This window comes from Diabrotica virgifera, chromosome 1, assembly GCF_917563875.1.
Source record: "Diabrotica virgifera virgifera chromosome 1, PGI_DIABVI_V3a".
NCBI classification, from domain to species: Eukaryota; Metazoa; Arthropoda; class Insecta; order Coleoptera; family Chrysomelidae; genus Diabrotica; species Diabrotica virgifera.
This window is the reverse complement of record NC_065443.1, coordinates 161,754,325-161,781,841: the sequence shown is the minus strand read 5'-3', so window position 1 is coordinate 161,781,841 and position 27,517 is coordinate 161,754,325. Positions and strand designations below refer to the sequence as shown.

At 33.7% G+C, this 27,517-nt stretch overlaps 1 protein-coding gene across 3 annotated transcripts in view; it reads right to left on the bottom strand.

The window, feature by feature from the left end:
* The window catches only part of LOC114332797 (probable tubulin polyglutamylase TTLL2), a 312,654-nt gene that overhangs the window by 44,557 nt on the left and 240,580 nt on the right, over nt 1-27,517 (bottom strand). For all 3 annotated transcript variants that reach the window (XM_050645643.1, XM_050645638.1, XM_028282572.2), the window contains one exon: nt 5,261-5,429. In XM_050645643.1, the coding sequence (XP_050501600.1) occupies nt 5,261-5,429 (169 nt within the window). The remainder of the gene's footprint in view (nt 1-5,260; nt 5,430-27,517) is intronic.

Below are 27,517 nucleotides of genomic sequence, written 5' to 3'. Positions count from 1 at the left end.
GTGCCATAATGTGTCGGTTGCGTTCGGTCACAATTAAGTTATTATAAATATTTGAACGGTCAAATTTTTTATTTTATCATTTCTTGTTTAAAAAATAATAAAAATGATAAGATACGCTCAGTTAAGGAGAAAGTAATAATAATAAAAATGTTTTATATAGTCAACAGTGTGAGAACAATCAGTTAAATAATAACGTGGGCCTAACTTTTACACACGTACCTACTGTGGCAATAGCAGATATTTTTTTAAATTTTGGAATGTGTTTAAATTGTAGAACAATTTTAACTTTTGTGTTTAATACAGATTTTAATCCTCTACAAATAGCCTCTTATGACTTGAAGTAAAATAATTAGGGAAGCAGGAATTTAACAATTTAGAATTTTACATTGAGTTTCCTATGGCACGTTTTGCGATTCACCACCCTGTACATAAATTGTATAGAAGTTTTAAATTTAAAATAAATGTAAAACCTATTTTTAGATGGGGAAAAAGGATTTATTTTGCGACCGTCATCGCTTCGACGAAATAAATTTTATACGTAAAATATTATAATGTACGTATAATAATAGTAATATTATTGAAGTAAAAACTTCTTTAGAGACGTTGTGCACTTTTTAGATGGTTGAAAAAGTAATGAATTAGCGATCGTCATCGCGACCGTTATTGGTTCGACGAAATAAATTTTTGAAGTGAATACTTCTTTAAGGACATTATGCACTGTTTAGATGGGGAAAATTATTTAATTAGCAACCGTCATCGCTTCGAAGAAATAAATTTTTGAAGTGAAAAGTTCTTTAGAGACGTTGTGCACTTTTTAGATGGGAAAAAATATTAAATTAGCGACCGTTATTGCTTCGACGAAATAAATTTTTGAAGTGAAAACTTCTTTAGGGATCTTGTGCACTTTTTAGGTGGGGAAAAAGTCTTGAATTAGTGACCGTCATCGCTTCGGCGAAATAAATTTTTGGAAGTGAAAACTTCTGTAGAAACGTTGTGCCCTTTTTAAATGGCGAAAAAGTATTGAATTAGCGACCACCATCCCACCCGTCATTGCTTCGACGAAATAAATTTTTGAAGTGAAAACTTCTTTAGGGACGTTGTACATTTTTTAGATGGGTAAAAAGTATTGAATTAGCGACCGTCATTGCTCTGACGAAATGATGTTTTGAAGTGAAAACTTCTTTAGGGACGTTTTGCCCTTTTTTGATGGGGAAAAATTATTGAATTAGCGACCGTTATCGCGACACTCATTGCTTCGACGACAATACATTTTTGAACTGAAAAGTTCTTTAGGGACGTTTTGCCCTTTTTAGATTGAGAAAAAGTATTGAATTAGCTACCGCCATTGCTTCGACGAAAATAAATTTTTGAAGTGAACACTTCTTTAGGGACGTTGTGCCCTTTTTAGATGGGGAAAAAGTATTGAATTAGCGACCGTCATTGCTTTAACGAAATAAATTTTTGAAGTGAAAACTTATTTAGGGACGTTGTGCCCTTTTTAGATGAAGAAAAAGTATTGAATTAGCGACCGTCATCGCGACCGTCATTGCTTCGACGAAATAAATTTTTGAAGCGAAAATTTTTTAGGGACGTTATACACTTTTTAGATGGGGAAATAGTGTTGAATTAGCAACCGTCATCGCTTCGGTGAAATAAATTTTTGAAATGAAAATTTCTTGAGGAACGTTGTGCACTTTTTTGATGGGGAAGAAATATTAAATTAGCGACCGTTATCGCTTCGGCGAAATAAATTTTTGAAGTGAAAACTTCTTTAGGGACGTTGTGCACTTTTTAGATGGGGAAAAAGTATTAAATTAGCGACCGTCGTTGCTTCGACGAAATAAATTTTTTAAGTGAAAACTTCTTTAGGGACGTTGTGCACTTTTTAGATGGGGAAAAAGTATTGAGTTTGCAACCGTCAGCACTTTGCCGAACTAAATTTCGTACGTATATATATTATGTGTATGTACATGATATTAAATATATCCAGACACTATCTTCCCGTAGCCCAAATACGTCCGAGTTCGAGCATAATGCCGTAACTGGAGACCAATTTGAATTTGAATTCTTGTTAAAGTTAAATGGGATTTGTGTGCATTATGTCATGAAATTATTCAGTTAGCAAAATAATATTAAACGATTTCTTTGTGTTATTTGTCTATAAAAGACATCTCACTTTTACAAAGATAAAATATAAAATACACTTATCTCACAACCGCGAAAGATTCAAACTAATCGGACGTTACGAACCATTACGAACGTGCCGGTCTCCAGTTGCGTCACAACTCCCCCTCCTTTCAGGATGCGCAATATATTATTTTCTTGTTTATAGTATCATCTCGTGTATATATACATAAGTAGCATAGAACGTACGAAACGCGTATATAATATAGGTATAGCACTTCTTTTTGGATGGGGAAAAAGCATTGAGTTCGTAATTTATATACTATAAGAAGTTTTCACTTCTGTCGGCACTCCCATGAGTGCTTTAATTTTTTTTTTAGTATTTACTAACTTTCATTAACCACAAGTTGTGGAATCAGGTCATGGATGGACTGATAGTAGATTCGGCATTATGTCTTGGGCCATGCGGGTCACCTGATGACGCAAATGATGCAATCAGAGATAATATAATGTAAGTCTCTTACTGTAAGTTACAGAATGGACTTGACATTTATCCATTAATATAAGCTCAAAGGTCAGCAAACTCACGAAATTTACGAGAAGGGTAAAGGGGAAATTAAGAGGAATTTGTTACTCTAAGCCTAAATATTACATCTAAATCTGGTGAGTAAAGTAAATTATCTTGGAGTAACATTAAACTCAGGACTTACATAGAATAAACAGATAGATGGTAGATCTAATAACCAAGATAACTATATTAGTGGATAACAAGAAAACCTCATGGAAAAATGCGAGAAATTATATAAAAATCACTTTTTGCTGTATTTTTTTTTGTATTTATCAGTGGAATGTCAATTAAAATTTAATACGATAAAGTGTTTTAATATATAATTATTAGTGCTTTATTTATTATTAGTCCTTCTCTATTGAGGTTAGCGATCAATATGGCAAATATCTTTCTGTTCGGGCTTGATGAATTAAGTCATTTACTGTTGTGTGGGTCCAATGTATGATGTTTCGTATCCAAGATTTTTTTCTTTTTTCCTATACCCATTTTGCCTTCGATCTTCCCTTCTAATATTATCTAATATTATCTGAAGCTGCTCAAATTCACTATGGCGCATTAAGTGTCCTAGATATATGACGTCTTTCCCATTTTGATAGCACTGACCAGATGAGTAGGTGTGTTTATTCTTTTCAGTATTTCTTTATTCAAGAAAGTTTCGACCGAGGTGGTGGACCCTGAATCTAATTGAATATAAAACTGTCTTTCGTTATTTTATTTTACTCATGTTTGAGTACTAAGGATGCAGAATTCTGTTGGAATTTTATCTAGATTAGCGGACAAGTGCTGAATGTAATTTGTAGATTCTCCTATGTCCGCTATTTATTGGCCTGCATGCTTTATAAATTTTAAAAAGCTCAGGCAATAGATTGTTAATAAGGAGTGTGCATTTCAATCTATAAGAGAATTTTCTCGTCTCTTTTATTTTAGTCTTGTCGCCAGGGGGGGTACAACGGCCTCCTTAATACAGATGGACTTACCCAAGTTTTTTTTTATGTATTTTGACTCGTAGAACACGAATATTTTGGGTAACAGTTGATCCGGATGTCGATAAGGTTGTTATAAACAAAGAACTTGAGGAATTACATAGCAGCGAATTTTCGCAAAAGAAAATATTTTTTTTGTATTTTTTGGGTAATTCTCAGCAAAAAATGGTCTTACAAGTTTTTTCGTAGGATGCATAGTTTTCGAGATAAACGCGGTTGAACTTTCAAAAAATCGAAAAAGTGCCATTTTTGCACCGGAATAACTTTTGATTAAAAAATAAAATAGCAATCCTGCTTACTGCATTTGAAAGTTCAAGTCAAATTCTATCGGTTTTGATTATTTACATTGCTAAAAATTAAGTTTTTATTTGTTAAACAAAGCTATAAACACATAGTGTTTCCCGTCCCCAATGCATGCGTTTTAATGTACGTAATATACGTAGAAATTCTGTATGCGCGCCTACTCGTTCGATTTCAAATTAGAAATGCATTGAAAACATCATTCAATCACTATGTGTTTATAGCTTTGTTTAACAATAAACAAATACTTTTTAGCATTGAAAATAATCAAAACAGATAGAATTTGACTTCAACTTTCAAATGCGGTGAGCAGAATTGCTATTTTATTTTTCAATCAAAAGTTATTCGGGTTCAAAAATTGCAATTTTTCGATTTTTTGAAAGTTCAACCGCATTTATGTCGAAAACTATGCATCCTACGAAAAAACTTGTAAAAACATTTTTTGCTTAGAATGACCCAAAAAATACAAAAAAAATGTTTTGTTTTACGAAAAATCGCTGTTATGTGATTCCTCAAGTTCTTTGTTTATAACAATCTTATCGACATTCAGATCGACTGTTACCCAAAAAATTCGTGTTCTACGGGTCAAAATACATAAAGAAAACTTGAGTTAGTCCATCTGAATTAAGGAGGCCGTTGTACCCCTACTGGCGACAGGACTATTTAGATAGATGTCACTAACGCGTCCCTCAGCAAATAATATTTTATAATTATATTTAGTGAGACAGTCAGACTTATTTCGCTTTAGAATACACATACACCACAGGCGGTCTTAAAGACCCTAAAAAGTAGAAACATGTCGACCGATTGTGTTGGACCCTCGGGTGAGATCACGCCAAATAGAATTCTATTTTGCTGACGTCACAAAATCGAATTTCACAATGGGAGAATCGACGGTTGCTAGGCAACGTGACGTCACTAAAATAGAATTCTATTTAGCGTGCTCGCACCCCTGAGTTGAATTAACTCTAAAGCTGTCGTTCCTTATATACAGTTGAGTCCGGGAATCTTTACCCGTGCGTCATCATTTAAAGCATACGAAATAAGTCGATGATAAGTCGGGAATTGAAATTTACTAAACGCAACAACAAGTGATAGTAAGTGACTTGCTGTTGCGTTTAGTAAATTTCAATTTCCGACTTATCATCGACTTATTTCGTATGCTTTAAATGATGACGCACGGGTAAAGATTCCCGGACTCAACTGTAATTATTAATTTAGATAAATTTATTGCTACACTTAATAATAATTAGCTTAATAATAATACTAAATAACTAATATTTACCCTAAATAAAAAAATTCCTCGACCTTGACTTTGAGCGACTGGTTTGCAGATCCAAATGGGCCTGTCTTCGAAGTATTTTCCTATATCCTCTTTTCCACTATATGGCCTACCTCTGCTACATTCAGCAGCTAACTTGGTATATTCTAATGGAAGATTGTACCCATGGGGGCTAAAAGAGTAATAGCACTTTATTATATTTTTTTTATTAATAAACTATTCGAGGTATGCAAGTACTTGGAGGGGATACGAGAAACGATCGTGCGCGAATAGCGGAGAAATCTGGCAACTTTCTTAAATAATTCGTATTGTCAATTGAAAATGTCAAATTGACGTATATTTCATACCTACTCTCACTGAAGAAGAAAAATTATATATTGCTCCACAATATTGATATGATATGCAATTATTATAATATAAAGGTAAATTTAATTAATTGTATTTTGCTTGCAGTACTGCATTTTAATAACTAATTATATTTACTGCATACAATTATTTACGTTTTAATAACATAATCTGAATCTAACTTTTTCTTATTTTTTTTTGGATTATGGCCTTGACAATTATCCAGTAACCAGGACTAACATATTTGGCCAATATACTTAAAAGTGCGAAAAATGTTGCTGAGCGTAGAAACCAGGTGTCGCTTTGCCGGACTTGCACAGTCCCAATAGCTGATAATTTATATTATTTTTTTATCTTAATGTAGGTACACGTACTTTTGTTCTAGTTTATATAGTAGTATTAGAGGTCATAATAATTATAATATTTCTCAGGTGGTATCGTTTTTCCATATTTGACTAAGTCCTCAAATTTATTAATATCGACAGCAGTATTGTCCAAAATAGGGATGCATATTGTGAATGTTGACACAAAAAAATTATTGATGAAGAATGCAACAAATCAGATTCAGGTTAGTGCTATTACAAGCAACCATTTATTCTATTCTTCGAACTAAACGAAACTGGAAACCTAGAATCGCATAGTCGGTTTCAGCTCAAATATTTATAGACAAACAATATCTAGACTTCTGAAGTGGAAAGGAAAGTAGAAAATTTATTTGCTAATGAAAACAGTGAGGGTGATGTTTAAGATATCTTTTAGAAAATTACAAATTCTTCTTCTTCTTCTTCCTGCTTCCTTAATAGGCTTGCTCCATCTTCGGATGCCTCTTCATCAGATATCCAGGTTGTCACTCCATCTCTTCCTTGGCCTTCCTATACTAATTCGGCCGTTTGGTGATCTGTCTCGTGCTATCTTTACCAGTCTTCCTTCTCCCATTCTGCTTATATGGCTGTACAATTGATTTTCTTGTGATACCTCGGACTATTTTCATTTCACACGTTTCCATCAGTCTTTTTGTCCTTGTGGTGTTAGGTGTTGTTTCCACAGTGTAAGTCATAATTGGCCTAACTACTGTCCTATAGATCTTGGCCTTTGTTTCTGTCCGTAGATGTGTCTTGCACCATCCTGCTATTCTGTTGGTTTTGGTTATTTCTCCGAATTCAACGAGATTTATTATTTCAAAGAACAAAATCGCAATACCAATAATAATTAAAGTAAAAAGAGTCACAGTGAAGTTGATCATGAACCATTTAGAAATACTGCAAAGTTTACTTGCAAACGACGAGCATCGTTGGTCTACAGAACCACCGAGGATACTTCAGTTCACTGAAGAAGCTAATCCTCAAAAGTGAAAGTACATATTTGCTTTCCGAAAACTCTAATGGCTTGATTACACGTAACGAGTACAGTGGCGAGATAGCAAACTGTTACTAGGCCGAGACAGTGGTGAGGGCGAGAGGTGGTTTATACGTATTTGGCAATTTTTGAATTTGAAGGCGAGACAGTTCAGTTTCGATTCACAAAAACAAGGTAGTGTAAAAAAACTGACGGATATATTATGAGAAGGAAATAAACGTCTTTGGACTATAGACAATGGATTTTAAGAAGACCAAATCTCGCTGCTCCCGATTTCTTCGATTCATTGATTTTTTAATTTCTTCTCTATATGTCGAATTTAAATTTTTTATTTTATTTTACTTCTTGAGTTTTAAAACCAACAATATTTATTTCTTCTACAATCGATACATATGTTGCATCACGTTTTTGTTTATTTTTATACTCCAAAGATTTGAAATTTCATAAGCACGGGTGTGACTTATACAACTGAACTAATCTTTATTGTCCTATCTGAGTTCCATTTGTTAGCTATTTTTGAGAATCACAAATCACATTGATTAACTCAAGTCGTCTTCTCTGACGAAGTGGTAATGTGCCCAGTTACACAGGGAGTGTTGTTTACACATACCGAGTGGATTGGCGAGTATAAGATTGAAGGGTGGGAGGTAGAAGACTCGACCTAGTAAATAGAACAAGATCCGAGTGACTGTCTCGCCATATGACTGGGTCGAGTGCTCGGCCAAGTACTCGTTAGTATGTTTATACCAAACGAGCACTCGGCTGAGAACACTGTCTCGCTACAATACTCGTTACGTGTAATCAAGTTTTTAGGTTGGTAGCACCATAGTGTTAATGCTTTAATGCCATAATCAAGCACTGGATTGGCTGTTTACACTATTCCACTAGCGCTAGAATGGGCTAGCTGTAATGAAAAATAGACCATCTTTATAGCCAACTGGACTGGATTAATCACTGGAATGATTCATTCCAGTGCAGGTTCATATTGTTCCATTGGCATTTCACCACATTAATGGAGTGCTAGACTGGTATAATGTGAACCGGACATAAAGCATTGTGATTATTTATAATGTTACCAATCATACTGCTTTTGAATGACTGGAATAACGTGGACGATATGATACAGTCCAGCACTGTACTAGAGTCACTCGCTAGATTACTAGACTGAAATAATGTGAACCGGACGTTAATCCAGTGTAGTGCTGGACTAGATCATATAATTATAAGATCGTTAGCACTATAGTTACAATGCTTTTATGCCATAATCAGACACTCTATTGGCTGTTTACACTATTCCAGTGGCGCTGTAATTGGCGAGCTGGAATGAAAAATAGACAGTCATTCCAGTCAACTGGACTGGAGTGATCATTGGAATGGTCATACCACTTCAGGTTCATATTATTCTATTGACATTCCATTGCTATACTGGAATGCTGGACTGGAATAATGTGAACCAAATCTAATAAAATGGAATGCCCGGTATACATTATTTCAGTTTAGTTATCCACTGTTTAGTAGAGTGCTGGACTGGATAATGTCGTTCACATTATTTCAGTTATTCAAAAGCTGTAAGATTGATAACACTATGGTGCCAATGATTTATTTCAATTACCAATCACTGGATTGGTAATCACTTCACTCATCAACCTTGCAAGGTGGGAGCAATGAAATAAATTTCCTCGTCACTCGTGTACGCAGCATTCTTTTTCGGAATGGGCTGTTACTTTATTTTTCTTCATGTACCATGTCTTTTCAGAACGTTGGTTACTATCATAGCTATCTTAATTTAATTCACTGCCACCCTAGCTCAACCACGAAGTGCTTCTTCGTCCTGGACTGCGTTTGCCTTCTATTTTCACTTGCATAATATTTTGTAGCAACCTATATTTGAAACTTCTCATTACATGTCCAAAATACTCCACTTTTCTCTTCTTGATGCCTTCTATAATCTCAGTAGTCTTGCTGAGACGTTCTAGTATTATGGAGTTTCGAATCTCCTTCACCCAATATACTTTTAAAATGCTTCTATAGCACCACATTTCGAAAGCCTGTAACAAAAATACTACTTTGCAGTAGTATTTGTTGAACTAAAATGATAATATGAAATGAGTGAAGGAAAGTGGAAAGATGTAGAAATGAAGAGAAGGGGATAACAGTATAGAAGAAGTATGGAGAGACAGAGGCAAACTAAATAGAATTGGCTAGCAAGAGATACAAGAGAACAACTTGACACTCAAGGATGGATACGGCTCGTTTGCATGCCTGTCGAAGAACAGTAGATCAAAGTAGAGAGTGATGATAACTAAGAAGGGAAATATTAAGATAAGAATATATGCTCAGAAAATAGATTAAATAAATATAATAATATAATAAAAATAGAAGAATATAGGAGATAAATACAATAGACTGAATTATGGGCGCCAGAAGTTGGGATAGACCAAACTTCCAGGTATCTTACACTGCTGTTAAATATTAAATATATTAAATTATTAAATTCAAAAATGGGAAAAAATAATTGGTATACAAAAACAAATAAATATTTATTAAATATAACTACTTAGATTTTTGACAACCTCTGAGTTAGAAAAATACAAATTATGTAACTATAAAATGACAATGGGAAATAATGACCTATCTAAGTATAAATATAATTACCTATTAAATTAGTATTGGAGTAGCTTTTCTAGGAAGCATACCCCCAACTTACATATACTAGGTTAAATAACAACCTTCACCAAATAATTGTACGATTAAAATACGTACAGCAACGCTAAACTACAAACGAATGAACAATAATATAAACTCTCAAAGAGTTAAATAGGCACCAGCCTCCTTAATGTGAATCTACGGTCTACTTGATATATAAAAATCAGTTGCTTCGACAGGTAGTCACTAAAAATTTATCACAAGTAAAATGGATAGCTATTCAAAGGGAATAGCGTCCAGGGATATAATTAAAAGTTAAATAAATGAATTTAAGTAAAAAGTTAAGCAAATAAGTTTAATTAATTAGAATGATTGGCTAAAGTACGTTAAAGTTATATAAGTTAATAAATTAGCAATAAAGAGTAAAAATATATAAATTTAAATTGATAAGTGGAGACTAGCAAGGTTAGTAACAAAAAAATATAAAGTTAATTAAATAAATAAATGGTACAAGTACATTTCAAGTAATATAAGACAAAGGTAAAGAGAATATCATATGAGGGAAAAGATGATCTGAGCTCAAACCTCTTTGACCAGAGAGTTTACTGGTTTGGGAAACACTATCAAAAATTATAGATATAATAATATGGAAAAAAATGCAACCTAATCTTGAAACAAAAATATGTGTGATTAAACTATGAAACTTAGTTTGAACTAAATGTCCTGATTATTACACAAAAATATTAACGTGTTGTGATGGTAGAGTAATAATAACTTGCAAATACCAAGTGTCCCCAAAACAAACCCTATATTATGGTTCCCAAAAGTGTCCTTGTTATGGATACCAAAATCCCTGGTAGTAGAATTAGCACAGGGATGGTGCTAGCTTGTACCAATTATTAAAGGTGCCCTTCGGGGCGAAGTGCAGAATTCAAGGCTACGTGGGAGGAGATTCTCCAGGCTGGTCTCCAAGTGACCTGGCTTGGCCTAGAACGGTTGCTCCCGGTTGTTAGGGGAGCTGATGGACTGGTTACTTTATAATTTCACCCAAACGGCTAAAACAAACATTTCCCGTTTTACTTTCAATGTAAAATCTCCGGAAAGGCAAAAAGAAAAAAAAAAGGAAAAGAAATGAGATATCTTTTTGTAGAATGCACAACAAAAAAGAAGATCATTAGTAAAAACACTGATGGATTTGACCTTGATTCACACTACGGACACAATAATTTGGAATTTAACTTTAAATTCAATATTTAATACAGAATATGATTTGTATCTGAAAGCAATATTTCTATAAAGGGTATTTTTTTATTAATAAAAATGATATGGGATAATGTAATATGTTGTAAAATTTAGGAAAAATAATGCGAACGAAATTTAAGGTGGCTAAAATGCACGCAATTTAATAGACTTTAGATAATAATGAATGTAATCTGTAAAATTTGAATTGAATATTATGAGGTTAGCATAACCCCACAAATTAAATAGATACAGGATATGTGACAAGATAATCTTCATCTGAGTGTATATTTTCGAACCATGGATAGAATTAAAGATACTAAATTCAAAGAACAACTTTGGTTCATAAATGTACAGAAATAAATTCGATAGGAATTTAATATGACATGATGGCGGCCATATTCGTTCTTTTTTTTCCTCAAACCTTTTAAAAGTAAAAAAAATTACCAGATGGTGTGACTTCAATTTCTACGGGATCTTCCAAACTTTGTCTCCTAGCTCTTTCAAACAACAACACTATTAATTTTTCCACTAAATACTTATAGGAGCTTGAAACTCCGTATTAAAATTCCCGTAATTTTCGATCAACCATCTGCCGTACCGTTCTAGCTAACCAAGCGAAGTGTCAATTATTTCCCGTCGTTAGACGAGGAGCCTCACAGAACAAACTTACATGACAGCGAATGGTGTCTAATACCAACTGAAGAACTCGTGCCAACTACTAGTTAAGTATGACGTCAGTCAAAGATTTATTTTAATTAGATCTTATTGATTTTGAGTATAACTTAATGACAAACCGTTATTAAATTTTAAATAAAATATCTATAAAGATAATTAGAAATTAACGGAATGTTATATTCCCCTTCTACTCGGAGAAAAAAAATTTTAAGCAAAAATTTTTTTTTTAATTCAAAATATTAATAACCAAGTGGTAATAATCTATCATTCTACGTTGATCCACAAGATTACAAGTAACCACAAATTAAGGATCAGGGAAAGAAGGATGATCACTACACCAAAACTATGAATCGCCAAAGATGACTCGAAGTCATATTAAAATGTCATCGACATTTTGTCTGCAAACCAAAACATAAGCTAAATAATATACTAAAGTTCGTAATGATAAATAAATGTCGAACTGGCACTAAATCCAAAATTGAATTATCCATGGACATCAAATTTAAAAAGGGTATATCCAAGGACGAACAACCAGGCAAAGGTATGAGCCAATTCGCACCATAACCCAAATAAATATACTAAAGTAAGACAAAAGAAATCAAAGCTAAAATCAGTGACGAATCGAACACTTAATCCAAAATTGAACTACCAATGGACACCAGATTCATAATAGCATATCCAGAGAAAAACAATCAGGAATATTTATGGAACAATTCTCACCAGTGCCAAATAATACAAATAGTAAGCATATCAAAGTTATCCAAAAACTCATTAATCAAAATAAATGTGGAATCGGACTCTTAATCCAAAGTCGGACTATCAATGGACACCAGATTCATAAAGCATATCCATAGAAGGACGACCAGGAAGATTTATGGACCAATTCACACCAATACTAAATCACATAAATTAATTAGGCCTATGTACAACCACAACCGGTAATACGAGCCTATACAACCAAATAAACAAAATAAGTGAGGACTCGGATGCTTTATCCAAAATCGGACTATCAATGGACACCAGATTTATAGGAGCATATCCAAAGAAGAACGATCAGGAAGATTTGTGTACCAATTCTCACTAATACTAAATAAACTAAATTAGGTCTATCGACTAAAGTAAGTCGTTGACTAACTAAAATTGGTCCGTGCTGTTGTTCACTAGCTATAGCATGTAGCTACAATAGATGCATGGGAATAAGAAATACAGATAACGTACCAATTGTAATAATAAAATCTAAATGGTGAACTTACAAGTTCTATGACACCATAATAAATGATAGAAAAAAAATATGACGAGAACGAGCAACCAATTTTGAATAAAACTGTAGATTCATACGTTCTCGCATACATAGAATTATCCAGGAAATATTCCTGAATCTCAACAACAAAACTAATGCCTCAGGAAAGAAGAGGGAATCTACTAAAATAAGCAATTCATTTGTCCAAACACCTCAAATACTAAAAGGAACCTACTACCTATGAAGTACGGGACATAATATAAACTAAATATTCCCTATCAAATGCTAAAAAATGTAACTGGAATAATTACACAAGGATGGTCAGGACATGTGGCCAACATTTCCTGACCAGAAATATTTTGATGGATAAACATCTGCGTACTCTGCTATGAAAACATAGGTTACGAAATCGGATAGCAGTGATCAGTTGCTGAATTTCGAACCCACGCATTCACTAGGTTACCTAGGAACCCACATTACAGAGCATTGGCAGACTAGTTCTTAAGAAGAAATCTATACATACATCAGAATTCCAAACTAATTCCAGAATCATACTCAGGGCATAAGGATATGAATCATTATAAAGTATTTAAAATATCTGTGACAAATGTTGATAAAGTAAACCAATATCAAATTAAGAACCACCCCATCTTTCCAATATGACAAATCTCATAACCAGATAATAAAAGATACATATAAAAAAAATAGTATGTACCTAATCAAATATCAAAAATACAACACACAACCTGAGATAAGTAGTGTATAATATTGTTAGTTCCATAGTTCCATACCAAATATCAACATTAAACCAACGTACTTGTATGAGCTTACATATTCAAATATATAAATATACAATAATCAACAACCCTTCTATGCTAATGGGGTAAGTGCACACTCTAAAAATTACAAGTAGGTTCTTATTAACTGGATATTCCTACTAACAGCATTAGTAATTAATAATGTTGATTCATAATAATTATTGAAGTGCATCATTAATAGTAAAAAGAAAATGATAAGCTCATACATAAGAGTGTTGCATAAATAATTAACCTAATGATTCATAAATTGGAAGTCATCTAACAACCATGCCAAAAGATAAAAATTGAGCTATGTACCTACTCTATCTGGGGAATAAAATATTAAACTAAAATACCAAATCATAATAAGGATTGAGCTAAAGGCAAATAGAGGAAGAGATTAGCTCAAACATCCCTATAAAATTAATCTTCCGAAGATGAAGAATCACCCTCATCGATGGTGTTATCAGGCAGTAAATCCTTTATGTGAAATTGTCCAATTCGTTTGTTAGTCGAATTGTCCTTCAATTCATATACTAACGGAGATATTACCTTTACGACCGTACAGGGAATATATTTCTGGCAAAATTTTGCTGAAATAGCATCACCCTTATTGGACTTCACAAAGTTTCGATTCAACGCTCTATCTCCAATGAAGAATCGCAGATCTCTTTTTCTCAAATTATACTGCTGCTGGTTCCTTAAATAGGAAGTTTTTAACTTCTTCCTAATGTCAGAAAAAATTTGAGGTAGAGTCTGGAGATCATCTAAGCGATGAAGATTATCGGATATCTGAGGGAGATTTGTGGAAGTGTCTGAAATTGCACCAAAATAGTCACCAGATAAAGCAACATTTCTACCAAAATTGAGATATGCAGGAGAACATTGGGTAACCTCATGGACAGAGGTCCTTATGGCTTGAGCTATGGAATGGATATATTGATCCCAAGCTCTGTGATCTGGGAATGTATAGGACCTTAGGGCTGTGACAATACTGCGATTCACTCTCTCAGTATGATTGGCTTGAGGATGGTAGGCAGCATTATAAAAGGTCTTCTGAACCTTATATTTAGTTAGAAGGTCTTTAAAAGCCTTTGACACAAACTGAGGACCATTGTCACATGACATAATTTGGGGAACACCAAACAACAAAAAGACTTGTTCCTCTAAATATTTCAGAATGGCTGGAGTTGTGGCCTGACGAAGAGGACAAACTACAGGAAATTTGGTGAAATAATCCACAACTACCAAGCAGTAAGTATTACCCTTATAACTACGAGGATAGGGTCCAATGAGATCCAACGAGATCATCTGCCAAGGAAAATTAATGTTCCTAAAGGAACCCATGAGTCCAGCTTGTGGTAAATTACTGGGTTTACAAGTCGCACAAACTAAACACTTAGAAATATACTTTTTGATAGACTTGCGCATGCCAGGCCAATAACATAATTCGGCAATACGATGAAAAGTTTTATAAAAACCAAAATGTCCAGCAGTAACTTCATCATGAAACATACGTAATATGTTCTCCCTATTTGGCGTAGGTACAACTATTTTCCAATCTGACATATTGGATAAGGCCTCTATAGGACTTAAGATATGTTTGTACAGTATATTTTTCTCTACCTTAAAATCAGGATAATTTTGTGGGTCTTGAGTAACCCTATCAATCATATTCTGATACCACTCGTCAGGAGTTAAGGTGGACAAATCTAATACATTAAGATCATGAACACGGGAAAGAGCATCAGCAACCACTACCCCGTGGGCCTTTCGATGAACAATCTTATATGAATAAGCCGCCAGTTTGCATATCCATCGGGAAAGTCTCTGAGATGGGTTTTTCATACTATGAAGCCATACCAAGGAACTATGGACCGTAATTATGGTGAAATTACGGCCCTCTAAATAATAACGAAATGCTTCTAACCCATGTATGATAGCTAAGAGTTCTTTCTCAGTGGTGGAATAGTTTTTCTGGGCCTTATTCAATTTCTTACTCGTGTAAGCTATGGGATGTTCCGAGCCATCTTTCAACTGGAACAATACGCCACCAGAAGCAGTATTAGAGCAATCAGTCATCAAATAAAAATGCTCATTAAAATTAGGTGACATCATGACTGGTGCAATAGTTAAAGCATCTTTAACGCGCCTAAAAGCTTCATCGGCCTCAGGAGTCCAAGTAATGGTCTGCCCCTTTTTCCTGTTCTTCAAAAGATCAGTAAGAGGTGACAACAAGGTAGAGTATGAAGGTACAAACCGGCGATAATATCCACACATTCCCAATATCCTACGGACTTGGGTGGTGGTCTTAGGTATAGGAAAATTCTTAATAGCAACTATTTTCTCAGGATCAGTCCTTAGACCCTGATTATCAACAACATAACCCAAAAACTTAAGACTAGGACGACAAAACTGACACTTATCCAAATTAATCGTTAGATTAGCTTCCTTAAGACGTAAGAATAACTTATCTAAAATTTCCATATGAAGGGAAAAATCAGGAGTGACAACCAAAATATCATCCAAATAATAGAAAACATAGGGCTCTAACTGTGGACCAATGACTAAATCCATCAGACGACACATTGTTTGAGGAGCAGAAACAAGACCAAAAGGCATGGTGACAAACTGGAATAATCCTTTGCCACTGACAGCGAAAGCAGTATATTTCTTGCTCTCTTCACTGAATGGGATCTGTAAAAAGGCCTTAGACAAATCAATCGAAGAGATGTATTTGGCATTCTGAAGTTTGATCAAAATCACGTCGATTCGGGGAATTGGATAAGCATCCCTGTTAGTGGTGATACTGTTTAGTTTTCGACCATCAAAGCAGATCCTGAAGGATCCATCCTTCTTCTTCGTTAACCAGAGCGGGGAACAGTAGGACGACGTTGAATGTTCTATGATATTTAAAGCAAGCATCGATTCTACTTCTTTTTCTAAATCTGCCTGCCAGGCCTGAGGTATGGGATACTGATATAATCTGAAAGGAGTAGGATTTCCCACCTCAATAGTGTGAGATATTAATGAAGTACGACCTAGTTTGTCATTTGAAGAAATGGTAGTAAACTGAGAGATCATATTCTCCAATTGCCTTTGTTCAGAACTAGATAAACTGGAAAAATCATGAATAGCACTAAGGGTAGACAGATTGAATTCAGATATGGAAAAAGAAAAATCAGAACAACTTAAGGTGCTATTAAAAGCATTGAAGAAGTCCATACCTAAAATTATAGAATTCTGTACAGAAGGAATAACATAAAATGTAATTTGCCTACATAAATTTGCCACTGTGATTTCAGTTTGGAGTTTGCCTGTAATAGACTGAACTGTACCATCTGCTGTAGATACTTGCAAGGATGAAATGGGCACAATGGGAATATTAGCATTTTTCAATAAATTTAACGAATGTGCTCCTATCAACGAAATATTAGAGCCACTATCTAATAAAGCTAAACACGATTGTCCTAAAATTTGAATAGGTAAATATGGCCTATTATAATTTTGTTTCCTAACCAATAAAGAATTAATATCTAAATCTAAAGTATTTGGTTGGCTACAGCCATTATATGGAACTACTTCACTATCAAACTCATTATTATAATTAACACTACTAATTAAAGAAAAATTTGTGGCTTTGCAACTCTGTGAATCATGCGCGTTCAACGTATCATGACTAAAAGTTAATTTCTGGACTGATTTTGATTTGTGGTGTGTGCTTGTTTCCTGAACGATGCTTTCTTCCCTTTCCGATTGGAAGATGGGTTTGAGTTGCTGGGTGTGCTTGGGCCAGCAGTCTCGTTTTCTGATGGGGTTTGATTCCCTGATTGGGAGGTGGACGGAGAAACGCTCAGGGGACGGACCTCCGACATTTCGTTTCCCGAACACTTGAAACAATTTCTTTTGAGGGTATTTTCCCTACCACAACCGTGGCAGAAAATACGAGTTTGAGGGATACCACAATCATTGAACTTATGATTAGACTGGTGACAATTCCAGCAAACAACGGAACTAAAAACAGAAACATTATGTTCAGGGCCCTTATTTTGCCGAGAACGTTGTCTAAAGGAAGTTGGTTGAGAAGAAGAGTTAGAAGAGGGTCGAGATGAAGATGGAGGCTGAGAAGACCAGGATAACGTTTCCTCCAAACGTTTGCACTTTACAGTGAGATCATCAATACTCTGGATGTCCATAAGAGCTAACTGTTGATGGTAAAAAGGCAATAAATATTTTAAGATGATTTTTATTTTGGACAAATCAGATAAAGGAGTGTCTAAACGGCTACATATGCCTAAAATAGTGTTAGTGAACATAGTGACAGACTCCCCTGGTTTCTGCTTACGGTTTTTGATTTCATCCAAGAGATCATCCTGGTATGAGTAAGGAAGAAAATCTGACTTCAACTTGCGAACCAGATCAGACCAACAAGATAAATTACCTCTATTATTGATGAACCAGGTAAAAGCAGGACCGGTAAACAATTCAGCTGAAGCAGCAAACAAATTTTCTTCAGAGACACCTCTAGATACACGAAGACATTCGACCTTTTCTAAAAATGTAATCACATCATTGTGCTGTTTTTCACCGGAAAATGAAACACCCCATTTGTGTACTTGCACAGGTTTGGAGTATGTGAAACTAGGAACGACACTGACTGGAGCATTAGGAGTAGATGTGGCTATGGGGTTAACCTTAGAATCAAGCTCACCCTCCAAGGTAAGAATTTTAAGAGAAACAGACTTTTTAAAAGGTTCCTGCTCTTCTGTAGTACACTGTAACAAGTGTAACCGGCCAGAAAATTGAGCTAGACGAGATATTAATCTAACATATTCATTGTCCTGTACAGTTCCCCTAAACTTCTCTATTTTCTTCGACAAGCTATCCAACGTTTCGGATATTCCTTTCCGTTGGTCCTCAAAAGGGATATGTACAGCCGAAAGTTGGGTGAAACTCCTATTGCCTGCTTCTTGCTTCAAAGCACCCCGCAGAAGATTGCAGTTTTCTATCGACGGTTGCTGACTCCTCTGCTACTACGTCCCTAATTTTCAACTCATAGTCCAATTCGTCCACCAGAAGATGTTCAACTTTAAAAGCACACATGATGAAAGCAAAAATTATTGACGAGCAATCCAAAAGTCAGAAATACGAAATATACTTAAGTTTGTACGCAAAATATATAGGTACGGAGAAAACATTAGCAACACACCAACAAAATCAAAAATGGCTAGCAAAATATATATATATCAAATAAATACAGTAAATAAGGTATAATCAAGTAAATATAGTACCTAAATATTGGAAAAAAAATTTTAGTTATTATACTTGTACCCAAAAAAAATATGTAAGTATTAACGATCAACTGTACATACAAATACACCACTGGCTGAAGGAGTAAAATTTGCAATAATATAATATATATATATATATATATATATATATATATATATATATATATATATATATATATATATATATATATATATATATATATATATATATATGTATATATATATATATATATATATATATATATATATATATATATATATATATATATATATATGTCTTCATATCAAGGCGAGATCCGTTTGTATCATAAGCTATAAAAGATGAGATCCGTTTTGCAAGGCGAGATCCGATTTTGGATCTCACCTTGTATTCACGTGTATATAGTGACATCTCGATGTAACAATGGTTGGGGTACAAGGAAATCGATTTTTGTCTGGACCTCATTTTGCACCCCTTTTGGTGAATTTTATATTGCAGTGGTTCCACTAAATCCGCTGTAGAGGGCAGCTCGCGCGATCCGTTGTGTATATGCTAAATATATATTTTGCAGACAACCTGAGATCCGGTAAATTTGGAAACATCGCACATGAATTTCACGGTCAGCTCTCTCACTCGGCTTATGTCTAGCTTGAATAAGAATATTTACATTATTTAAGGGCTCTGTCCAGAAAGGCGATTGTCAAATATCTCGAGACCTAGACGGCATATCGAAAAAACTTTGGAATGCTTTTTAATGGTTTTTCAAAATCTATATACTTATGCAATAGCAGGGTTCTTATTCGGCCTGCAAAAGCGATGGGTGTAGCAACTTTGAATTTTCAACTGAAACCCTTTATTTTTAATTAAATAGTTGAAATTTAGAATTAAAATACACAATTTTTTTTTAATCGATAATAGCTTCTTTAATACAATCGGAAGAGCTTCAAAATCGTCGTTTTGATGACATTTTTAGGGTTTAGGGGTACCTCAGGTAGTTAGCTTAAAACGTAAGAAATAAATTTGAATAGTAACGGATTAAGCCAACACAAAGCCTGTCGCAAATGTATACTTTTCATTAATGTTTATTGATAAACAAAGCTCCAATTCTATTTGACTTCAACTCATTTTAAGGCTATTTCAATAAACTAATCGGTTATTTTTTCAGTTTTTTGGTAAAATATTGTAACTTATAGACGAAAATTCTTAAAATCGGCTATTTTTCATTTAAATTGTCAATAAATAATTAAAATGAGAAAAAATTGGTCAGATGTACATAAATTTTGTTATTCCGTCCATATAGAAACTAAAACAATTCGCACACCTAGTTCAATAGTGCCACAAGTGCAAAACACAATATTCTCGAGAAATGAGCAAAACGCTCTGTAGTAAATGCGTTATGCCCCGTAAATAATTTATTTTGAGAGTGACTGGCTTTAAAATTACAGTTTAGGTAGTAAATTATACACTTATTGGCTGGATCTTATTACAATTTATTAAAAATAAAACGTTATTATTGTTTTGATAGTTATGGTGATATTCTATTGTGAAGAAAGTCATTTATAAAACAATACTTAGGAGATACGGCGGCAATATAATGAAAAAATCAATTGATTTTTGCAGTTGTGGCCGTATTGAATTATACCGGTTGTATTGCAGCAGTGTATATTATCGCCACATCTCTCTTGATTTTTGCAGTTGTGGCCTTATTGATCGTATTGAATTACATCGGTTGTATTGTGGCAGTGTATATTATCGCCATATCTCCCAGTTATGGCCGTATTGCATTTTCAAAACCTCCAAAAACCCTACAGTGAAATACCGAAGTAACTTACTTTATACTTATCCAAAACAATATTTTAGTTCAGGCTGTATTGCATTAGATGGGCCATTATATAGGCAATATTTTACAGCCTTAACTCAAAATTCGAATTTTTTGCAGTTGTGGCACAATTGAACTAGGTGTGCGAATTGTTACGTAGTTACACTGAGTGTCATAAAAACCGTGTATTTTTACTCATTTCTTTGAGCTATTTCACGTAATATCCAGATATAAGTTGTATTTTTACATAAGTTATATTAACGTTAAACTGACTTAATTTATAGTTTTATAAGCAACAATTAAGTTTAGCGAAATTTATAAAACCTTGTTTAAATTGTTTTACATGCTCTATAATGCGGTTATCTTAAATTTTGTTTTAAATGTTTTTCTTCTTACTGGTAGACAAAAAATGGCAAAATGTGCATTTTTGACATCAAATTGTTGATATCCAACATAGTTACTACTCAAAATATTAAAAAAAAAAACTAACCGTCGGTATAACAGGTTGCCTGGTAACCAGATGCAGAACAGTACCATAAATGTTTTCCACTTTTTAGCACTTTCTTTAAGTGAAATTTAAAGTCATTTACCACCAATAACTTATACCCATGTTCACTGATTACCAAATTTGTTACAAGAATTTCAGCGATTTCAGCCATTTTTTCAAAATTTATTTGGATTTTCTCTAGTAATCCTTCCAAAAGACAATACATAAATGATGAGTACCTTTTACACCACCTTCAAGGAGGGTAATTTATACAGGTACATACCTGGAATTATTATATGGACCGTTCACTCTTGTTAGAGTATAGTTCCCTCAAATATGAGCCCTTTTAATCCATTTCACGCGGTAAATTAGTCCGCTTTTCCTTTAGGTCGTAGTTCATAGGTTGTGATGTTTTTTTGCCTTCTCTACTATCTTCTTCCACTCTCTCAAGTCCTGAATCTTTTCTCTCCAGTTTGCAATTTCCTTCTTTGATATATCGTCTAGCAGTTGATCTTCCCATCTTATTTTTGGTCTTCCTCTTGGTCTATTTTTTACTGGTTTCCAGTTCATTATCTTCCTGATCAGTTCTTCTACCCCTCTTCTTTGTGTGTGCCCAAACCATCTGAGCCTTTGTGCTTTAATGAATTTTACTATATCTTCTCCTTTATTTATATTTATTATTTCATGGTTCATGCTTTCTATATTCCCCTGTTTCTGTCTTTACTGGGCCATGTATTCTTTTCATAATTTTTCTCTCAACTATTCTTAACTTTTCTTCGTCTTTTTTCTTAAGGCACATTACTTCTGCTCCATAGGCTATCACTGATCTGATTGCTGCTGTGTATATTTTTGATTTTGTTTTTTTTTTGCTCAGGTTTTTGTCCTTGAGTAGTCGGTGATATTTCCAATATACTCTATTACCTGCTTTAATTCTTTCGTTTATCTCTATACTCCTTTCGTTTTTGCCGTCCACTATCACCCCCAGGTATTTGAAGCAATCTACTCTCTGGAATGTATTTTCACCTATCTTTATTTCTGTTATTCTGTTTACATTGTCTCTTGTGCTTATAAGATATTTTGTTTTATTCTGATTGATTAATCCTCTCGTCTTTGCTTCTCTTACCAGTGTTAAAAGTGCCTCTTCTAGCCTTTTTTTTATCTCGTGCTACCAGTCCCAGGTCATCTTCATATCCTATGATCTGTGTTGAGCTTTGAATAATTGTCTTTTTCAGCCCTGTGTCCCTAATTACTCCTTTTAGAGCGATATTAAATAGTGTCGTTTGTCGTTGACAGACTGTCTCCTTGTCTTACTTCAAGTTCTATTTTGATGTCATTTGTATCGCCCTCATTTGTTTTCACTTTGCTGTTGAGTCTTTTATTGTCATTCTAGTTAGTCTTATTAATTTTGCAGGTAACTCCATTTTTTTCATTTCTTTTAATAATTGTTTTCTGTATATGCCGTCGAAGGCCTGTTGGAAGTCGATGAATAGTATGTGTAATTCTATGTCATGTTTATAGCTTTTTTCAATTGTTTGTGTCAGTACGTGTATTGCATCTATTGTTGATCTTCCTTTTCTAAAACCCTGTTGGTATGGTCCTATAATTTTTTCTGTGTATTGATTTAGTGGGTTTCTTATAATTAATATAATTAATTAATATAATTAATTATGGTCAATATCTTATACGTTGTATTTAGTAGCATAATTGGTCTATAGTTGCAGCACTTAGTTGGAGTTCCTTTCTTAAAGATTGGTGCGATGTGTCCGTTTTTCCATTCTATGGGCATGCTTTCGTCCTTCCAAATTGTAACCATTAACTTGTGCATTCGCTTCGTGAGCTCCTCTCCTCCGTTGATGATCAGTTCGTTGTTGATTTCATCTGTCCCTGGCGTTTTGTTTACTTTTAGTTGTTTTAATTCCTCCATGAATTCCTGATAAGCACGTGCGCCTTCCTCTTCACCTCTGTTATCTCTCATATCCTCATCCTCTGAATATGCCTTATTGTCGTTTTGTATAGGTCCGTGAAATGTTTTTCCCAATCTTTTTTGTTTATTTTTGTGACAGATTTTTTGGTACTGTATTGTTGTTTTATCTATTCGAACAATTTCTTTTTGTCTTTATTATTCGTTTCTAATTCTTGCATTTGTTCAGAGATCCATGTGTTCTTCTTTCTTCTATAGAGTTTCAATGCTTCTTGTTTTTCTTTTCTATATTGGTCCAGTTGTTCCTGTTCGGCACTTTGTAGCCATTTGTTTCTTGCGACGTGCTTCAGTTGACTTTATTGTGAACATTTCTCATCAAACCATTCTTTCGATTCTTTGTTTTTTTGGAATCCTATTATTTGTTCTGCTGTCTCTATTATGCTGTTCTTTATGTTTTTCCATTCTCCTTCTATTTCTATGTGCTCGTACTGACCCAATTTCTGTTCCAGTTGTTCTGTATATTATTGCTTTGTTTCTTGCGTTTTCAGATTGGCTATATTCCATTTCCTCCTTTTTCCTTCCTTATGATTATTTACTTTGATTATTTTAATCTTAAGTTTTGCTATCAACAATATGTGGTCAGTGCCTCCATTTGCCCCTCTATATCACCTTACGTCTTGTACTATTTTTGTCCACTTTTTCGAAATTAGAGTATGATTTATTTGGTTTCCATCCATTCTTCCTGATATTATCCATGTTATTTTGTGTTCTTTTTTATGTTTATGCCCAGTACTAACTATATATGTGTTTGTTGCTGCTGCTAGGTTGCAGATTTCTCCTCCATTATCATTCGTAGTTTCATGAATGGTTTCTTTGCCAACTACATTACGATTATAGTCCTCCTTTCCGACCTTTGCATTGAAATCACCCAATATTATTAATATGTCATTCCTCGGAATATCTTCACAGGTTTCTTCCAGGACGTCGTAGAATTCTGCTTTATCTTCTTCGTTTGCTTCTTCAGTGGGTGCAGAGCAATTGACTATCGAGATGTTGGCTTGTTTATTTTCTTATGTAAGATATCCTTTCATTAACTGCTTTGAATTGTATCACTTTTTCCCTCATTTTTTTGTTCACCATAACTGCCGTACCATTCGTTCCCTGTTTGTTTTCTCCCGAATAATACATGCTAAAGTTTTTCTTCTTAATTTTTCCTTCTTTCTTCCATCGTATTTCCTGTAGGGCTAGGATTTCTAGTTGGTATTTTTTCATTTCAAGAGCTATTTCTTGCATCTTACCTACTGCCAGCATGGTTCTAATATTCCAAGATCCCATTCTAATGGGTTTTGTTCTTTTCTTCTTATTGAGATTCTTTCTTTATTTTGTGTGCGTTATTTTGTTTTCGTTAACCGTTTGCATTGCCGAGTCTTTTTTTGCCATGTCAATATCATATTTCAGCCGCTGTTCTTTGTTTATTTGTTTTTTGAATTTTCTATCAGCTGTTCTCTCTCTTCGTCCCATATCTAGATTTTGCCATTCACTATTAATTTCTTGTAGCCGATTTTCGTTTGCTTACCTTTGCTTATTTCGTCCTTTGCTATTTTAGTTATTTCCTTTTGTATTTCTTTTTTCTTTCGATGTCCAATCTTTATGCTGTTTTAGTTTACGTTTCTTGTTTAGGATTTTCATTTTATCCGTGAGAGCTTCTGTTTCTATTGAGCATACTGTTTCTCCTATTTTTGTTGCACTTCTTAGTTTTATTTGTGTTTGGAACTCTTGGGCTATGAAATTTTTCATTTCTTCTTTTAATTTCTTATAATCATTTGTTTCTACTTTCAACCCAGTTACGATCAAGCTTTTCTTTTTGCTAAATTTCTCCAGTTGCTCCATTCTTTCATGTAGCAGTTTTACTTCTTTTTTTAGTTTTTGATTCTCTGCTTTTACATCCATTACCTCTTTATTGGTTTGTTGTTGTTCTTTCCTTATTTGTTTTATTTCCTGAAACATTTCATCGTTTTTATTCATTAGCTCTTTCATTATTGTAATCATAACATTTTCCATGTCTTCCTTGTTTTCGTTGCCTGCTTTGCTTGGTGACCTTTTTTTAATTTTACTTCTATTAAAACAATCATCCAAGTTTTCTCTTTTGCGTTTCCTTTCATCATCGGTTTCACTTCCTGTGCCATTTTTTCCATTTTCTAGGAGTGCAGCGCTAAATACCTGGAATACCGATATTAGATTATCAACAATACTTAAAAAATGAAAGTTACCAATTCACCGGTAGTTAATGGGTTATCTAAAAATTATCTGCGCACCAGAGTTGCCAGTTGGACTGTAATTAGGATGGGGGATTAAAATAGATACGAATTCACCGGGACCCGGAAATATGCACACCCTGCTTTTCTAGTTACGTAAGCTCGTCCGATTGGCGCATGACGTCAGCAACAGAGTAAAGCATAATCCCGTCTATGCGTTCGTAATACGAACGCGAATGAAATTTGAGAATAGTACAAATGAATGAATTATGCCTAAAAGAAACTAAGTGATTTTTATAGCTTAGAGGAAAATTATTAAACTATTTACTTTTATTTAAATTGATTTTCAGTTATTTGTAAAGTTCCCAGTTTCTTGATTATATTGGTATCCGGAAAATAAAAATATTCATATAATCGATATCTAATAAAATTATTATATTTCGTTAGTTGACAAAAATTGATTAGTGGCCTACATATTAGTAAATATAATTTTTACCAAGGGGAAGAAAAACCCCAAAATAAAACCATAAATTTAATGGATTGATAAAAAAACAAAATTTTTTACTTTTTAAATAATGTATTTCATCAGATTTAAGTAAGAGGCTTGGAAAAGACAAAAATAAGTTTTACAGTTTTCATGCCATGCATTTTATTCAAATTTTGTGCATGTGAAATAGACGTACATACAGCAACTATGTAGCAGTTTTCATAATTTTTCTTTTACGCAATGTCAGGTTGTTAAGAGACTTGTTTAATTCTTTAATTCGGAAGTACATCCGAGACCTAAAAAATAACTTGTTCGCTTTGTTAGAAGAGTCTACAGTTACACTTTTGGACATAAGGTTTTCTAAATAATTTTTAGTTACCAAAATGGAATCACCATTCTGTGAAAGTAAAAATTGTCTCCAGTTACTTAATATATGACAAGAGAGTGTCTGATGGTTTACATAAACGACACTTACACGAACGATCAACCCACGTGTACGTTGAAACATCTTCGGATTGAATACTGGAGTCCTTCAATGTATGGCAGATATAACCAGCCAAATTCTCCAAACCATCATACTCGATGTCACTAATGTTTTTTCATTCTGACTCTCATTGAAAACTTGAAAATCCACAACTGTTTCGTTGTTAGAGTCCAGTCTTTGGATCAATTGTCCAGAAATTGGTACATCTGGGATGTCGTCTCTTTAAACGTTCGAAAATTCGTTCCGTTGTCTTTTCTACCCGTATATACCTTTTATAAAATATAATCAAGCTTTTTTAAACACTTTAAAAAAATTTTAATGGGTTTTTCCCCGAAAAGAGCTTCATTTTTTGGTACTATGTATCACGTTAAAATATTTGATTTGGAATTTGAAGGATAAGATCGTCTTTTTATGAGCTACAAATTTACTTTTACTGGTTCTATAGACTATGAATATACCATTTTTTCGTTTTTTTATATGCTACATTTTTTCCAAGAATATTTTTTCGATAAAATACTTTCTTTTTGAGTATTTGCGAAAAACCGCCGAAAAACCTGTTTTTTTTTTGTTGAAAAGTAAACATTTTTAGTCGCAAGTGACTCTAGTACCTACTACTGAATTAACCTAGTACCTAAGTTAAAAAAACTCTATAGAACAAAAGTTTCTTAAAGTTAGTCAGATCTGTTTCCGGACTTATTTTAAACATATATTTTTTCACCCTCCAAGTAAAAGCAATCAACGGCACAAATTCAACTTTGAAGTGGGGGTGGGTAGAACCTAAATCCAAATTTTGATGCAATTAAGAGTTGACCCTGAAAATTATGTGTGTTTCTTTTTATCTTTTAAATCATTTTACTTAAAATCATTTTTAAACTATCAAATAATAATTACATATTGAGTTATTTTATTTTTTAAACTTTAATATTAATTATAAAAGTTTTTACTTCCTTGTAATGTACATATTTTTAAAACAAGCAATCATTTAAATAATTATTTTGTAACAATTTGTATTATTTAAGAATATAATAATTACATTTTGGTTTCGTAGTAAGTGTTTTTTAAGAATATTAATGTATAGTTTGAAAATATTGTATTTCAAATAATTATCATTATTAAATGGTTAATATTTGTGAAGTATTTTTTTCTTTTTTCACACCCTTATGTATGTAACAAAACTAAGGGACTTTCTGAAAGGTAAATCGTAGACGTTAAAGCCACAAAAGAAGCGATATTTA